This window comes from Sus scrofa, chromosome 10, assembly GCF_000003025.6.
Source record: "Sus scrofa isolate TJ Tabasco breed Duroc chromosome 10, Sscrofa11.1, whole genome shotgun sequence".
Lineage (NCBI taxonomy): Eukaryota > Metazoa > Chordata > Mammalia > Artiodactyla > Suidae > Sus > Sus scrofa.
The window spans coordinates 13,879,453-13,898,378 of NC_010452.4; the positions used below are offsets into that span (position 1 = coordinate 13,879,453).

General features: G+C 43.3%; 1 protein-coding gene across 1 annotated transcript; it reads right to left on the reverse strand.

Moving 5' to 3' along the window:
* Positions 30-18,395, reverse strand: SDE2 (SDE2 telomere maintenance homolog). The gene is given in 8 exon segments (XM_003130543.3): positions 30-497; positions 4,198-4,472; positions 4,475-4,707; positions 7,870-7,984; positions 9,529-9,698; positions 10,402-10,513; positions 12,076-12,193; positions 18,214-18,395. Coding segments are annotated over 8 exon segments (1,365 nt in total). The 5' UTR covers positions 18,334-18,395; the 3' UTR covers positions 30-275.

Consider the following 18,926-nt stretch of genomic DNA (forward strand, 5'->3'; position numbering starts at 1 on the left):
TAACTTAACCTAAATGACACAAGACGAAATCCAAACTCTGAATAGCCTTACATTTATTAAAGAAACTAGTTATAAGAAATCTTCCCACAAAGAAAACTTCAGGCCCAGATGGTTTCACATATTAGTTCTACATATCTAATAATGAAAAAGAGGGTAGTTAAACTGGGTTATTAAAAAGTCACCTTTAATGGCAACAGGAATAATGTCCAAGAGTAAACATTATGCAGGGTACAAGTGCCAGACCAGAAATAAACAGGAAACAGTGCTGATGAAATTCACTTCTTCTTCCCTTTCGAAGGCTTGGCAAATAAAGCTGGGTCTATTTGCTCCCTGGCCAGACCTCTGACGGAGAAGAGCCTTGCCGCCCGCTCGTGGAGTGTCCCCCCACACTTCAGCCCCAAGGCCATGAGTTCACACTTGAGCTTCTCCAAACCCAGCAACTCCAAATCTGCAACTGAGTTGAATGCCAGCAAATCTATAGTTTCCTGACCAAAATCCTAAGAAAAAGAAAGAGAAAAACTTTAAACAGGTCCAATCTTGTGAATAAAACGTTCCTCAGGAGTTTCCATTGTGGCTCAGTGGAAATGAATCTGACTAGTATCCAAGAGGATGCGGGTTCGAACCCTAACCTCGCTTAGTGGGTTGAGGATCCGGTGTGCCGTGAAATGTGTGGTGTAGGTCTCAAACTGGCTCAGATCCTGTGTTGCTGTGGCTCTGGTGCAGGCCGGCACTTGCAACTCTGTTTCGATCCCTAGCCTGGGAACATCCATATGTTTCGATCCCTAGCCTGGGAACATCCATATGTTGAGGGTCCCTATAAAGAAAAAAAAAAAAAAAACCTTTCTTCAACTGTCATCAACATTCTATGGGAGTTCCCATCGTGGCTCAGTGGTTAACGAATCTGACTAGGAACCATGAGGTTGCGGGTTCGATCCCTGGCCTCACTCAGTGGGTTAAGGATCTGGCACTGCCCTGAGCTGTGGTGTAGGTCACAGACGGGGCTCAGATCCTGCATTGCTGTGGCTCTGGCATAGGCTGGCGGCTACAGCTCCGATTAGACCCCAAGCCTGGGAACTTCCACATGCTGCAGGAGCGGCCCTAGAAAAGGCAAAAAAAGACAAAAAAATAAAAATAAAAAATAAACTATGTCTAGATACTCATGTTGCAACAGAGAAAGGGTGGGGGAAAAACTGTAATAGTAATGTATACATGTAAGGATAACCTGACCCCCTTGCTGTACAGTGGGAAAAAAAAAAAAAAAAATGGTCACGGCTGTCATTGGCTACTGACTTCAGAGGTGATGTCCTAGCACCTGAGTCTTGGGCTCACATGGTGGCTGCTAGCATGGAGTCCAAAAACAAAAACAAAAACAAAACAAAAAAAAAACATTGTATTTTTCAAGGAACTTTCATTTGGTTTGTTATCTCTTACTACTGAATAATCAACTGTTATTCTATACATGTTTTCAATATATATAATTAATATATTTCTTTATATATTTAGAAACAAGTATTCAGAACAGTGACAAAAGTCACAGGATTCTTAGATTTTTTTTTTTTTGTCTTTTTAAGGCTTCACCCACAACATATGGAGGTTCCCAGGCTAGGGGTCAAATCAGAATTGTAACCTCCAGCCTATGCCACGGCCACAGCAACATAGGATTTGAGCCCATCTGCAACCTACACTACAGCTCATGGAACGCTGGATCCTTAACCCACTAAACAAAGTCAGGGATCAAACCTGAGTCCTCATGGCTACTAGTCGAGTTCATCAACCACTGAGCCACGATGGGAATTCCCCGGATTCTCAGATTCTTAATATTACTTTTCTTTTCTGAGTTTTCCAGTAAAAGTTCAAATAGCAAAATGTACCCCGACTACCCCCTACTATGACCAGAGAAAAGAGCAGCATTCTATAAAGCTTAATTTTTTTTTTTTTTTTTTTTTTTTTGCTTTTTAGGGCTGCACCCATGGCATATGGAGGTTCCCAGGCTAGGGGTCTAATCGGAGCTACAGCTGCTGGTCTACCCCACAGCCATAGAGCAATGTCAGATCCTTAACCCATTGAGCAAGGCCAGGGATTGAACCCGCAACCTCATGGTTCCCAGTCGGATTCGTTTCTACTGCTCCACAACGGGAACTCCGAGGATGTAGATTTTTAGTGCTAGAAGGGACCTGAAGCTTTGGTCCCATTTTGTTTCCACTGCGCCATAACAGGAATTCCTATAAAGCTTAATTTTAATGAGATTCCTATGCCTGTGAATCTATTAATTCTATAATCTCAAGCTTTATTTTTTTGCTTTTTGGGCCACACCCTTGGCATGTGGTGGTTCCTAGGCTAGGGGTTCTATTGGAGCTGCAGCTGCCAGCCTACACTACAGCCACAGCAATGTAGGATCCGAGCCATATCTGCAACCTATACCACAGCTCATGGCAACTCCAGATCCTTAATCCACTGAGAGGGGCCAGTGTTGAACCCATGTCCTCATGGATACTGGTCAGGTTCAATACCAGAGCCACAACGGGAACTCCAATTTCAAGCCTTCTATTCCAATCAAATAATTTATTAAAAGTGACTGTCAAAGTTCTTACATGGGTAACTTTAAAAAGTTCAAATGTCATTCAAAATAACTGTTCTATCCACCAAGTACCTTTATAGATTTTAAAACAAAATTAAGTACTTCTAATGACAGATGCTCTGTGAAGAATGAAAATGTTCACACCTAGGGTTTTTTGTTTTTTTTTTTTAAAACATATCCAAAGGACAATAATCTTCTCTCATAGTAAGTTTTTTTTTTTCCTTTTACATCAGGGATACTCTTTATCTTTCTAGCTATTTTTTTTTTTTTTAAATCCATTTTGTTAGATTTCTAGAGTGAATCTTGGCTTCATTATTTATGGCCAAATCCTAATCACCACTTATGCGTCTTCAGAGAATCACACATGGTTGCACATGGTTTCTCAAAGACTGAAAGCCAAATCAGGTTTTGTTCTATTTTCCTTTATTCACTTTTCCAAGATTTTGGTCAGGATAAACTACTAAAACATACAAGTAACATAAAAGCTATAAGCTTATAACTCCAAAGATGGTGTGAGAGTCAACTTAAGGCCCTTAGCATAAAAAATTCCACAATCTTCCCTGGCAAGGGCAATATATTCAGTTTTGCTTATTTACTGGGGGTAGGGAAGGAGATGGTTAAACAAATAATGAGATGCTCTGTGTCTACCAAAGGAAGCAAAGTAGGTTTCATCTATCCTAAAAAGCAAATCATTAGACTTTAAACACTAAAGATTTTTGCTGAAAGTCAGTCCACTGAAGACAGCAAATAATCAACTGTAAGGGAAAGCATGCACAATGAAAATAAATTTTTAAAAGGTTGAATGTAGGGCTTAAGATTTAATGAAAAATTTTGGAGTTCCCGTTGTGGCACAGTGGAAACAAATCCAACTAGGAATCATGAGGTTACAGGTTCGATTCCTGGCCTCGATCAGGGGTTAAGGATCTGGCGTTGCCATGAGCTGTGGTGTAGGTCACAGACTCGGCTTGGATCCTACGTTGCTATGGCTGTAGTGTATGTAGGCCAGCAGCTGTAGCTCCGATTGGACCCCTAGCCTGGGAACCTCCATATCCTGCAGGTGTGGCCCTAAAAAGCAAAAGAAAAATAAGATTTAATGAAAAATTTTAAAGGAGCTGCTTCTCTCCTACATGAAAGATCTTCACATTCAACTGACAACTGTGTTCAAACAGTAACTCACATGAGAAAGAAAAACTGAGTAATTAGAAATTTGGTGATAGGAAAATGAGCACATTTCATCAAATCTAAAACTGCCATCAATCATGATATGCCTTAGTATTACATATATTATTAAGAAAGAATAAACAGTACCAATAAACTATGTGATATGTATGTAAATTCAGACATATTAAAATGTGAAAAACATCTGTCTCAGAATTGATGAAATATGGAACTAACGACACCACCTAGTGGCAAAATATCAATTCCAGAGCTTAAAAAAACAAAAAAAACTAAGGGTTTTTGGGGGGACATGGCAAGCTTTATCATCATCTTATTTCTGATTATGAAATAGGCTGTTCCGCTAAGTAGGTGATGGGAAAAAGCACTTCTTTTCATTTTAATGACTTCCTGCAGAGATACAATGGACTTGGCTCTATTCATCGACCCTCAAAGTCACTTACTGTGCTTTCTGCCTGGCTTTCCTCCCGTCTGGCAACAGGTACATCTCCCCCATCTCCTCCAGATGCTCCCACAGCAGCTCCTTCCCCATCAGCCATTCCTTGTGTCTCTTGCTCCTTATTCACTCCAACTCCAGCTGCTTCCTTTTCTCTGGGTTCTTCAGTCTCTGTCTCCTTTTGCTCCTGGGTGTTCTCTATTTCTGCAGCCGTCTTCCTTTCCACGTGCTCCTCCTCAGTGGAGGCCTCTCCCAGCTCAGCACACAAGTCTTCTGAAATCCCCTCCCGGAGTCAGTCACGGGGGTCGGCAGTTTTTCTGATGACCTGGGGTCTGTACTCACTAATACTCTGGCCTGCTGAGAACTACTAGGAAGTTTGGCTGCCATTGCAACACCATCACTGCCATGTGGGGGAACAGGAAAGCTCACTCCTGAAGAACCAGGTGCTTCTTCACTGTCCTCATCGGAGCTCTCAGAGCTCGACCCCTCTGCAGTCTCCAGTCCGTCCATGCCCAACCTATCAAAGCAACGGAAGCTTTAACACCATCTAGAGCTTCTACTTAAAAAGAGTTGTAGTTTAGCGAGGAAACAAGACTCTGTATAAAGGCAACTTCAAGCCTGAGATAGAGAGTAGGCGAGTTTCAGAACAAGATATTTCAGAGGCATAAACGGAAAAAAAGTTCAGTGAGACTGGAACCAACATGCCAAAGACCTAAGAGGATCTCTTTTAACATTTGACTCTCTCGGAGTTCCCTTTGTGGCTCAGCGGTTAATGAACCCAACTAGGGTCCATGAGGATGACAGTTCCATCCCTGGCCTCGCTTAGTGGATTAAAGATCCTCCGTTGCCATGAGCTGTGGTGTAGGTCACAGACACAGCTTGGACCCTGTGTTGTTGCGGCTGTAGTGTAGGCTGGCAGCTACAGCTCCAGTCGGACCCCTAAGCTGGGAACTTTCATCTGCTGCAAATGCGGCCCTAAAAATAAATACATAAATAAAGTTTGTCACTCTCTTAAAACAAAATGATTTTGCTTAAACCTTATTTTCCCTATATTGTATGAATTTCAACTATTGGAAATTAGATAAAATGATAAACAGTTATAAGAAAGAAAGAAAATTCTATGTTTTATTCAGAGATCCCTCAAAATTAGAAACTACCCAAATGTCTACCACCCAGAGAATGGATAAACAAGTTGTGGTACAGCAACACCAGGCAATAATACTTGGCAATGGAAAGGCAGGAACTACTGATACATACATTCCCACATATGGATCTCCAAAGCACTACGCCAAGTGAAAGCAGCAGACACAAAAGGCTATATGACATTCTGGAAAAGACAAAACCACAGGAACAAACACCACACCAGAGCTCAGTGGCTGCTAGGGGTGGAGGTAGGGGAAGTAACTTAACTGCAAAGGGACACATGGGAACTTCTCAGGGTGATAAAAAAATACTCTATAGCAGGAGTTCCCACTATGGCACAGTGGGTTAAGATCTGGCCATTGTCTCCGGTGGCTCGGGTTTGATACCTGGCCTGGCACAGTGGGTTAGGATCTGGAATTATTACAGGTGTGACACAGATAGCAGCTGAGGCTCAGATTTGATCCCTGGCCTGGGAACTTCCATATGCCACAGGTGCAGCTGAAAAAGAAGAAAAAACAAAATTCTATGGCTTGATTTCAATGGTGATTACATGACTTATATGTGGTATATTTTTCAAAACTTGCAGAAATGTTCACAAAGGATGAATTTTAGTGTGTATAAATTACACCTCAATACACCTGGCTTTAAAAAAAAAAAAACTGACAGGAAATACCACTACCTTTTTTTCTTAGGAACATTTAATTCTCATTTCAGAGCGAACACAAAAAATTCTACACCAGGCTTACAGTTACACAGTGTTGGTTAATAATCATCTTGCTATCCCCAAAGGGGAGGCCAACAAAGAAGCCCAGATCCATCTGAACTTACCATATCCTACAACTTGGCCTAAGGGAAATGAGCTGGAATCAGAGGAAAAACTGAGAAGGGTGGAAGAACTCTGAGTATAACGGCTAAAAAAAGTACTTACGTGTTTCTCACCTGCAAGTGCAGAAGTGGCAAAGAGAGGTCTGGCAAAGTGACCAAAGACCTCAGTGATTACTATGAAAACCACAGAGAAAACAGAACAACCTGGAAAGTAAAGTCGGGGCTTCCACCTGGAATTTTTGAAAGTTAACCCTTTCAAATAGCAATTCAAGTAGAAAGCTTTTTTTTTTTTGGTCGTACCCACAGCACATGGAAGTTCCCAGGCCAGGGACTGAACCAGCCACAGCAGTGACAATGCCAGATCCTTAACCCCGTAAGCCACAAGAGCACTAGAAAGTTATTTGTACATAATCTTTCACTGTAAGGAAAAAAAATTTAGATTCCATTAAAGGGACTCATAGCAGAAACCATCACTAATCTGCCCAGTATGAGAAGCACTGGAACCCAAACTAGGGCACTCTGGAAAACTTCTGAACTTCCATAAACCATTACTTAAAAATGTGTTTAGGGGAGTTCCCGTCGTGGCACAGTGGTTAACGAATCCGACTAGGAACCATGAGGTTGCGGGTTCGGTCCCTGCCCTTGCTCAGTGGGTTAACGATCCGGCGTTGCCGTGAGCTGTGGTGTAGGTTGCAGACGCGGCTCGGATCCCGAGTTGCTGTGGCTCTGGTGTAGGCTAGTGGCTACAGCTCCGATTCGACCCCTAGCCTGGGAACCTCCATATGCCGCGGGAGCGGCCCCAAAGAAATAGCAAAAAGACAAAAAAAAAAAAAAAAAAAAAAAAAAATGTGTTTAGGGGAGTTCCCGTCGTGGTGCAGTATTTAATGAATCCAAATAGGAACCATGAGGTTTCGGGTTCAATCCCTGCCCTTGCTCAGTGGGTTACCAATCCAGCGTTGCCGTGAGCTGTGGTGTAGATCGAAGACGCAGCTCGGATCCCACGTTGCTGTGACTCTGGCGTAGGCTGGCAGCTACAGCAACGATTAGACCCCTAGCCTGGGAGCCTCCATATGCTGCGGGAGCTGCCCAAGAAATGGCAAACAGACCAAAAAAAAGTGTTTAGGAATTCCGCTGTGGCACAGCAGGTTAAGCTCCAGCGTTGTCTCTGGGGTGGTACATGTTTTATCCCTGGCCCAGCACAATGAGTTAGGGATCCGTCATTACCACAGCTGTGGCTCGGATTCCATCCCTGGCCCAGTGCTGCAGATGCAGCCATTAAAAAAAAAAAAGGGTTGGAGTTCCCATCATGGCGCAGTGGTTAACGAATCTGACTAGGAACCATGAGGTTGCAAGCTCGATCCCTGACCTTGCTCAGTGGGTTAAGGATCCGATGTTGCCGTGAGCTGTGGTGTAGGTCGAAGACATGGCCTGGATCCCGAGTTGCTGTGGTTCTGGTGTAGGCTGGTGGCTACAGCTCCAGTTAGACCCCTAGCCTGAGAACCTCCATAGGCTACAGGGAGCGGCCCCAAAAAAGGCAAAAAGACAAAAAAAAAAAGTGTTTATACCAGACAAGAGAGAAATATAGTAGCTATGTTTCAGAACAAGAACAAGATATTCCACTGGGATAAACAGAAGGTGAAAAAAAAAAAAGTTGTTTTTTTTTTCTTTCAGTCTTCAAAGATCTATTTGGAATGAAAATGAACATACTTACCAAAAGCATTTCCTTTTCCCTGCACTGGCTCCCCTGTCTGTTTTGGATTTGTAAGGCCGTTTCCGATGCTCACCAATTTCTGCTGATACCACCTTACTGGAGGCAGCCTGCATACCTAACCAGAAATTTTAACCACTCAGTTTCTACTATCAGGACATATTTACTTAAAGAAATTATAAATAATCTGGAATGCAAAAAGAGCTATAATCTAAAGCTCGAGATTTAAATTTCCTAGCATACCAAAATTTAATGCAGTTAAAATAAGATTAGTAGTTCCTGTTGCGGCTCAGAGGTTAAGAACCTGACTAGTATCCATGAGCATGAGGACGCAGGTTTAATCCCTGGCCTCACTCAGTGGGTTAAGGATTCGGCATTGCCGTGAGCTGTGGTGTATGTCGCAGACACAGCTCAGATCCTGCATTGCTGTGGCTGTGGTGTAGGCTGGCAGCTGATCCCTAGCCTGGGAACTTCCACATGCGGTGAGTGCAGCCCTAAAAAAGACCAAAAAGAAAGATTAATCTCAAATTTATATAGATTTAAAATAATAAGCATTCTGGCTCCTGAACCAGATTTTTAAAGCACCATTTCCAATTTGAAACTCTGAGGCTGACAGATTCATACCTAGCCCTCCCCAAACCCAATGATTCATCGCCTTGTGCTTATTATCTGCATATTGTCTTTCCCATTATGTCAAACCTTTCTGATGGAAAAGATCACTTCTTAGTCAACTGTATGCACCGTAGCCTGAGCACAATGCTTTGGACGCTAAAAAATTAATGATGATCATTCTCATTAAAAATCTTTTTTTTTTTTTTTGCTTTTTAGGGCTGCACCTACAGCATATGGCAATTCCCAGGCTAGGGGTCAAATCAGAGCTACAGCTGCCGGCCTACACCACAGACACAGCAATGCCAGAGCCGAGCCACATCTGTGACGTACACCACAGCTCATGGCAAGACCAATCCTTAACCCACTGAACAAGGCTAGGGATCAAACCCACAACCTCATGGATACTAGTCGGATTTGTTTCCACTGTGCCACAACGGGAACTCCCAAAAACCATTTTTTTAAAAAGTGACCTAGGAGTTCCCATCATGGCTCAACAGAAATGAATCTGACTAGTATCCATGAGGACACAGGTTCCATTCCAGGCCTCACTCAGTGGGTTAAGGATCCAACGTTGCCGTGAGCTGTGGTTTAGGTCGAAGACAAGGCTAGGATCCCGTGTTGCTGTGGCTGTGGTGTAAGCCAGCAGCTATAGCTCTGATTCAACCCCTAGCCTAGGAACCTCCATGTGCCACAGGTGCGGGTCTGAAAAAATAAATAAATAAAAGTGACCTAAAACCAGAAGCAGATATGTTGAGGTCTAGGCACCTCCTGAAGACTTAGGTTCTCCCCACCAAGCACAGAAAGTATTCTTACCTGGGGCCCATGGGCCCAAAGAGTTCAGGGGTCAAGTGTGTCAAATGTTGTATGAGTATGTGGGTCTCTCCCCTGGGTTGTAAGATACACTATGTTCATTACTGAAGTGAGAAATGCCACAGCTTTCACCAGATTCTCAGGAATCTGTAAACCAAAGAAGCTTAAATACTGCCCTTTGTGGGGAACAGCTGGCTTCAGGGATGCTGGCCGATGGAACTGAGGACACCTCATTCTCACCTTTGAGGACAGAATCCTCCAGGCGCTCGGCCATCTCATGGCACTGCTGCTGGTAGTCGGGGCTGGTGAAGCAGTGCCTGGGCTCTGCGAGCTTCCGCTGCAGCCGTTCCAGGCGCTTCTGCTCTTTTTCAGCTTCTCGCTCAGCTTGTTGTTTTACCCATTCAGCCATCCTGGGGATGGGAGAGTAGAGATGTAACTGAATGGATATATGACACACACACACACACACACACGCTTCCATTTATATAAAACGCCCCTGTACACAGACAGACACACACACACACACACACACACACACACACACACACACACGCTTCCATTTATATAAAACGCCCCTGTAGACAAATTAGGGCACTTGTGTTCAGATTTTAGTATTTCCTCAGAAATATACCCCATGCATACTTTTAGATTATGATCATAGGGAGTTCCCTTCATGGCCTAGCAGTTAACCAACCCGACTAGCATCCATGACGATTTGGGTTTGATCCCTGGCCTCGCTCAGTGGGTTAATGATCTGGCATTGCTGTGAGTTGTGGTGTAGGTCACAGACGAGACTGGGATCCTGCACTGCTGTGGCTATGGTGTAGGCCGGCAACTGCAGCTCTGAATCAACCTGTAGCCTGGTAATAACCTCCATGTGCCACGGGTGCAGCCCTACAAAAAAAAAAAAAAAAAGGCAAGATTACTGTTATGGGCTTGACTAAAACCCAAAAATAATTATTAAATTATGGAAAAGGTTAAATCTGAAAACAATAAAGTAGAGCATAAGTATTTCAAATTTACATTTCTGATACTCCTGGCATGTGTATAATCACTAATGATAGACAAGTATGTTTCTCTTTTAAAAAAAATAAAAACTGGTGGGCATCTTACGCTTTTTCATGATTGACATCTCGGAGTCTCCTTCCACTGAGATCCCGGCAAGCTTCTCGGTTGGTTGTCTTCTCAATCTGAGCACCAAGTGCTCGGAGCATAGAGCCAAAACCTGCAAATATATTTTGGAGAAAGCAGGTTAAAAAGGGTTCAAAGATGGAAGTGCCCGCTGTGGCACAGTGGGTTAAGGATCCAGCATTGCCACAGCTGCAGCTTGGATTCAATCTCTGGCCTGGGAACTTTCATATGCCACGGGTGCAAGAACAAAAAAGTGTTCAAGGATGGATAAAAGCTGAATTTATCAAAATTGTATCATATCACAAGATTAAAGGTGATCTCTACTTCCTTTTCAAGTGAAACATACATCAAAATTCTGACGCAGGTAGCAAAGGTAAGAGTACTGATAAACTTGATTCAGTCTCATGCCTTTCACACTAGCTCATTTTTCTGCAATATTGTATTTGTGCCACTGGAATATTTCAGAGGGCTTAACCCAGTGCCAGAGATGCCAAGATTCCAAGATTTGGAACTTAAAAAGTTACATGGTGAGATTTTGCAATGAGTTTAATAGGAGAGCAATTTTAAGCTGTCACTGGCTATGACAAGATTCATTCTTATTAACACAATTTCAAACGGCAGGATAATCTGAGTTGTTAGTTCTTTGAAAACCAAACCGAGTCACTATAGATTTTGAGAGAGCCTAATGATTACATGTTAGTGCGTCACAAGAAATACCAAGAACTGTTCATACTCAGTTTTTGCTGTTTGCTTCTTTTCTCTTCTTAGATGAGTTACTATAACCAGGATCTTAACCTACCTCGATCTGTAAACAGCTGTATTTCATAAAGTGACTTTAGACCTCCCCTGAAACTACAATAACTAGACAATACCTTCACAAAAGCAGGAGATTGGATTGTTCTGACACTCACCAGCAAACTGAACAGAATAACGATCATCTCTCTTTCTGTAAACCTCCCCAAAGTTTGAGAGCTATCGGCTGAAGAAGGTGGGAATTTTACTATACAGAATCTTCTTCAAAAAGCATAAAAGAGAAAATATTCAAAATCAGGTAAGTAAGGAGTTCCTGTCGTGGCTCAGCCAAAACGAATCTGACTAGGAACCATGAGGTTGCGGATTCAATCCCCAGCCTCGATCAATGGGTTGAGGATCCAGCGTTGCCGTGCCTATGGCTGTGGCACAGGCTGGTGGCTACAGCTCCGATTAGACTCCTATGCCCCGGGAGTGGCCCTAAAAAGCAAAAAAAAAAAGCAACTCTCAAGGGAAATTTGGAGTTCCCATCGTGGTGCAGTGGTTAAGGAACCCAACTAAAAACGATGAGGTTTCCAGTTTGATACCTGGCCTCGCTAAGTGGGTTAAGGATTTGGCATTGCTATGAACTGTGGCGTAGGTCGCAGATGTGGCTCGGATCCGGATCCCGTGTTGCTGTGGCTCTGGCGTAGGCTGGCGGCTACAGCTCTGATTAGACCCCTAGCCTAGGAACCTCCACATGCCTCAGGTGTGGCCCTAGAAAAAAAGACAAAAAAAAAAAATTCAGGTAAGTAAACAAAGGATTTCATGAGGTAAATTGAGGCTGGTACACTATGGAAACCAAGAGGTTTGTTAACTCAATACATATAGCTCCAGAATACAGATGTGTCAACATTCACGGCCTACCTCCTTTTCCACCACGAAGTCTGGGCTCCAAACTATAAACAGCTCCATGCTGCACTGTGTCACTGGCATTAACGAGTAATCCGTTGCATTTCACAAAGAAGTATTCCAATGGAACAACCTAGAGACAAGTTTGGGGTTCTTTCAATGCTGTTTATGAGACAAGTTTCTTGCAGGAAAGGACCTGGCTTATTATCTTTTTATTACTCTAGTTACAAGGAGACAGTGTGTGTTCAATTAATCTTTGCTAAAGTGAAAAAAATGAAAACTACTAAAAGAAAAAAGTTATTTCATATGATATATTCTAGGTAGGATTTTTCTTCCTAATACCTAATCATGATATAGGAGAACTTTTTGCCTTTTGGGTGAAAATTAAAATTGTTCTTTCTTTTTCTCTAATAGGAGTTAAGAGTCAAAGTAGAAGACTACTCAGGGCTCAGACTGAGTAACTCTGGAGGTACCATCTCCTCTGACTTTTTTTTTAGGATTATGATACAGTTTTTAGTAATTTGGTAGATGCTTATACTAGAAATTTTCTTTAATTTCTTTTTTCATTCTTTTTATAGTTGATTTACAATGTTCTGCCAATTTCTGCTATATAGCAAAGTGACCCAGTTATACATATATATATAATTTTCTCACATTATCCTCCATCCTGTTCCATCACAAGTGATTGATATAGTTCCCCGTGCTACAGAGCAGGATCCCATTGCCCATCCACTCCAGATGTTACAGTCTTCCTCTACTAACCCCAGACTCCCAATCCATTCCCTTCCCTCCTGACTTTTTAAAACAGGTAACATTAAAGTGAACATTGGATGGCCCCTCAAGTTTAAAAGTGACAACATATATCTTGAAAAGAGTAGGTAGGATGAAAAAGGGGGGAAGGAAGAGACAAAGTATAGTTTTAGGACAAGCTGGCAGTCGGTGCTTAATTTCTTCTGGCAGCATCCCGAGTCCCAGCCAATCACTGAAGAAGTACACTCTCCCAAACCTACCCTACGTATTTCAAAAAACTCTCATATCAAGTAATGAAAAGAAAATACAAAAATTGGGAGGTCCCATTGTGGCTCAGCAGTACCAAACCCGACTAGCATTCATAAGAATGTGGGTTCGATCTCCAGCCTTGCTCAGTGGATTAAGGATTAGGCACTGCAATGAGCTGTGGTGCAGGGATTGAGCGTTGCTATGGCTGTGGCGTAGACAGCAGCTGTAGCTCTGATTTGCCCCCTAGCCTGGGAACCTCCATATGCCCCCAGTACAACCCTAAAAAAAGGGAAGGGAAGGGACGGGAAGGGAAATAAGTCTTTCTAAACAAGGTTCTGATGCCATAAAATAACACAACAGAGGCATATTCTCCAAATTTATATAAACTTAGGAGGTTGATGATTTAAACTGAGACATGAAGAATGAAGAGGATTAGGACGAGGAGAAGAATAGGAAAGAAAAATGTGTTATTGGTACCTTCCTGAGGTGGTAACTATAAACACTCATTTTCAATCACATCACACAGTTATTTCAAAGGAACCCATTCATTCATTCTGCAAATACTAAATGTGCTATTTGCCATGCACTTTTCAAGTGTTGGAATACTACCGTGATCACCACAGTGGACACAGATTCTTCCTCATGAAGCTTATATTCTAGTGAGAGAAGACCAAAAATGAACAAATGGGAGTTCCTGTCGTGGCGCAGTGGTTAACGAATCCGACTAGGAACCATGAGGTTGCGGGTTCGATCCCTGCCCTTGCTCAGTGGGTTAACGATCCGGCGTTGCCATGAACTGTGGTGTAGGTTGCAGACGCGGCTCGGATCCAGCGTTGCTGTGGCTCTGGCATAGGCCAGCGGCTATAGCTCCGATTAGACCCCTAGCCTGGGAACCTCCATATGCCGTGGGAGCGGCCCAAGAAATGGCAAAAAAAGACAAAAAAACAAAACAAAACAGTACTGAGAGATCACTGAGAAGCTACTGTGATAATCCAGGTGAGAAATAAAGGCTATTTGTATGAGGCCAGCAGTGGCATTGAGAATGAGAAATGTGAGATTTTGAGGATACTCTGAAGGTAAAAGCAACAGGATTTGCTAATGCTCTGGATGAGGGGAGTGAGATCAATAGAAATGATTCAAAAAGTGTTTTTAATGAATGGGAAAACAGAGTTGCCATTTATTAAAGGGAAAAGGAGAATTCCCATCGTGGCTCAGTGGTTAATGAAGCCAACCAGTATCTACGAGGAAGTGGGTTCAATCCCTGGCCTCACTCAGTGGGTTAAGGATCTGGCGTTGCCATGAGCTGTGGTGTAGGTCAGACACGGCTCAGATCCTAAGTTGCTGTGACTGTGGTGTAGGCTGGCAGCTGTAGCTCTGATTCGACCCAGAGCCCGGGAACCTCCATATGTCGTGGGTGTGGCCCTAAAAAAAAAACAAAAACAAAAAAGGAGGGAGAAGGAAGTTGAAGGTAGAAAATAAGTCTCAGTTTGGATATTTTAGTTTGAGATGTCTATTAGACAGCCAGATGTAGGTGCCAAGTAGGAATGGTGGCTATACAAGTCTGGAGTCAAGGGAAGAAGTTTGGGTTGAAGATTTACAATTTAAGTTGTCAGCATAGGGATGGTACTTATTTATTTATTTATTTATTTATTTATTTATTTATGCTTTTTAGGGCTGCACCTGCAGCACAAGGAGGTTCTCAGGCTAGGGGATGAATTGGAGCTATGGCTGCCTGCCTTTGCCACAGCTCAGAGCAATGCCAGATCCTTACTTAACCCACTGAGCGAGGCCAGGGATCGAACCCACATCTTCATGGATTCTAGTCAGGTTCGTTACCACAGAGCCATGACAGGAAGTCCAGGGATGGTACTTAAAGCCATGAAAATGGATGAAATCACTGGGATAAGGGAGGGGCTGCTCCAAGATCAGAGATCAAGGTGAGGAGGAGGAAGCAGCAAGAGACTGGAAAGGAGAGGCCAGTGAGGTGGAAGAGAATGCAGGGGGAAGTCTGGACAAGTGAGGAAAATGTATTAAGGGGAGACGGTCAGTTGTGCAAGCTGACACTGACAGACCAAGAACGATGAAAACTGGAAATTGCTCACTCTCTGTGACAACATAGAAGACGCTGACGAGCATGACAAAGAGCTGTTCAGCTGGAGTGATGGGAAGAAAAGAGCCTAACTAAAGGAGAAAAGTTCTATGTTCAAGAACAATTTTTTACATGGAAAAATCAGAGAAAATAAGGCTGACGGCTGTAAAGGATGTGGCTCATGTTTACTGGAATGATCTAGTAAAAAGGGAAAACACCAGAAAAAATACAGGGGAGAGAGAACTAATCTCAAAATACTTTTAGTAGATGAGAGAGGTTACTGTACAAAGTGGAAGATAACTGCAATTATTTGTAAAACAATGACAGTTCATCCACAGCAACAAACAAGACGGCTGAATATACAGTAGGCAGGTAGAGGCACCAGTGTGAGTATGAGAAAATTCCCTCTTTACTGCATGAATACAAAGTATGGTCCTTGGGATGGAAGAATTCTTGGAGAGTGGAGTTCCTGTTGTGGTGCAGTGGAATGGAATCCTATTTGCATCCATGAGGATGAGGATTCAATCCCCGGCCTCGCTCAGTGGGTCAGGGATCCAGCGTTGCTGTGAGCTGTGGTACAGGTCACAGGTGTGGCTTGGATCCCGTGTTGCTGTGGCTGTGGCTAAGGCCAGAGGCTGCAGCTCCAGTTCGACCCCTGGCCTGGGAAATTTCATACACTGCAGGTGTGGCCCTAAAAAGACAAAAGACAAATAATAATAATAATAATCACTCTAGTGAAAAAATAACAAAGAAAATTCAGAATCAATTTAATTGCTTCTAATCATTTGTGTATTATAAAGCATTTTGAGCACAAAATGCCTTAAGCCAATCAGCCTAAAGCCACCAGGAACAAACCTGATAGTCCAACAAACTCAAATTTCTTGATTCACTGCAAGGAGAGGGGGAACCACACACCAGAGGAATCATGAGGTTTCTCATCACCAAATAAAAAGATATGGTTATTATAAGATCTGGGGCAAGGGTAGAATTTAGGTAAAAATTAAATGAATCACTGTTTTTGTGAGGCTCGAAATACAGCAAAGTTGTATTGCTTCACAGTCTAGACTATGAAGGAGATTCAGGCTCCTGTTTCCTTGGAAACTACAAAGTTGAGATAAATGGGGAAAGTTGTGTCTAGAAAGCCCTAATCTGAAGCTCTGCTTGGAAATTAGGAGTGCATCTCAGTATCAAAGTGACGGATTCTCAAGGCCAGAGTGGGATGCTTCATTCTTACTGATAAAATTTCAAACAGCGGAGTTTATTCTTACAATCTACGGTTTTTTGGGATAAGGTTTTCCAAAGAACAAGAAAGAAGTAGACTTTCAAGGAAGTCACTGTGATACTTCATCACTGCACCATGTCCTTGGGGGAAACACTGTTCTTTTTTTTTTTCCTCTTTGTTCTTTTTTAATGTAGGTATTTATTGCTGTAATGGGAAACACTGTTCTTATTAACTTTGAGGCTGGCTTTATCTGTGTCTGTTAACCCAGCCTGATGAATAGCAGGGTTGCCCCCCCCCTTTTTTTTGCTTTTTAGGGCCACACCCAAGACAGGGAAGTTCACAGGCTAGGGGTTGAATCAGAGCTACAGCTGCCGGCCTACACCACAGCCACAGCAACTTGGGATTTGAGCAGCGACCTACACTACAGCTCACAGCAACACCAGATCCTTAACCCACTGAGGTCAGGGTTTGAGGCCGCATCCTCATGGGTCCTAGACGGATTATTAACTGCTGAGCCACAAAGGGAACTCCAGCAGGGCTGCTTTTTACTTTCTGCCCGGGCAGCTACTACTAACTTTATCACATGTCAGAAGAGTTTTGTTTTTAAAAAGCACAGATGTGAACTCGAGCTATTTTTATTTGTTCCAGTATCTTTATCAAATGCCCTTTATTATAAGTTTTGTATTTCTGTTCATATTTGTTATGGCCATGTTTAAGTATATGACTGAACCCATTCATTGATATTTCTTGCTTCTTATTTTAAATTATTTTTTACAAATACTTGTCGTAATCAAGATCCTATTTTTTCTGGTCACTCTGGATCAGCTGTTAGTCTGAAAACCTACTCATGAAATAAGAGTTATTTTCAGAGATATTAAAATCCAACTATTTAGGAAAATATTTCACCATTCAGATTGTAAGGTAGTTCTGATAGATTTTAAACTGGATTGCAGCAGGAAGAAAATGGGGAAACAAAAACCACATTTGCAAAAACACACTGCTTCTTCATGGAACTAGTCCAAATAAAAGATTTGGTTTGGACTGCGGTGTTAACAAATGTTAAGCTTATAACTTACAAGAAGAGAAACAGCCTAAGGAAGTAAGAATGAGGTGTTCTGATAAAGAAAAACAGAGTACTAGAGCAAATGCCGAAATTAAAATTAGATTCGGGGACCACCTAATTCTCTAAATATCTGAACAGCTTTTATATCTTACAGTTTGTAAACATTTGCTTACTTGATAATTAAATAAACATGTAATTTTAGAAGTCCATGATAGGTTCTCAAAAATATACCTGGACAATTACGACAATCAAATGATCAGTGAAAACATCTAAATGACAAGCCCTAAGAACCATGCCCTCGACAGAACCTATGTGAGTGCTTGCCCAGACCATTTCTTTCCCAACTATCCTTCGGTCTGAGTTTGGATATGACATACGTCTCTAGGTTGGAGCGAACAGAGCTGTGCTCTCAGCGGACAAAAATGCATGTCATATAGCCAAAGAGTGAACGTAGGTAAATGAGCCTTAAAACTCATCTGGTCCAACTGCCTCGTTTAAGGATGAAAAGAATACCAAAGTCTAAACCGTTATTAGAGACTGAGGGTCGGACTAAGCACCTGTGAGCGGAGAGGTTTTTGACCCTCTGTCAGACAAAACTACCGCAAAACAAAAGCAAAGGAAGGCCTCAGCATCAGCTGGAAGCACTTTAAAACTGAGGAATCCTCAGGCGCAAAAACTGAAAACCCCAAAGAATAAACGTGCCCGGGACAGACACTGTCCGCACCCAATCTTGCCCACGTTCTCCACGTTCCCCTTCCTTCCAGGAACCGCAAACCTCACCTGATCTTGGCAGTGCCGGTGGATAAAATCCCGTACGGAGCACAGGGTCGAGGTAACGCGCAACGCCTTGCACCCGAAGGCAGGGCCACGAAGCCACACCAGCTCCGCAGCTTCCGCCATTTTACCCAGCCACTGAACCTCGAGATTCCCAGAAGGCAATAAGCGCCACAAACAGCCCGGCGCATTTCGGTGACGTTAGCTCGCCTTCCAGCGCCCCGCCCTCAGGTCTTTGGCTGGCCCCGCCCCTCCCCCGGGATAGTCACGTGACCTGGGACCGCCGGGCCGCGCTGGTTGGGGGAGGGGAACAGGAAGGGCCTGCCGGAGGCCGATAAGACCGCGGAGCACCGGGGCGAGGCGTTGCTAGGAGAGGTTGCTAGGGCGGGGCTCCAGGGACTCTCTATAAAAGGCTGGCGCTGGGTTAGGTTTCGAGCGTTCTGGTTGAAAGCGATAAGACAGTAACTAAGCACCTCCCTGTGCAGGCTTTGGCCCTTTTCCTCACATCTGTGTAGTTATTTTTGGGTCGCAGGGAATCGTGGCCTGAGAAGGCGCTGCTCCCTAGGGCCTGAGGAGGGAAGCTGCAGTCCCGGAAGCGGCTTTAGGGGGGCTGCTTCCTCGGCCCTGGGGAGCTTCCCCAACCCAAGGGGCAAGGGAAGCGGAGGTCAGCAACAGCCCTGGGTGGTTTTTCCTCTCGGTTTACCAAGCGTTCTCTTCCT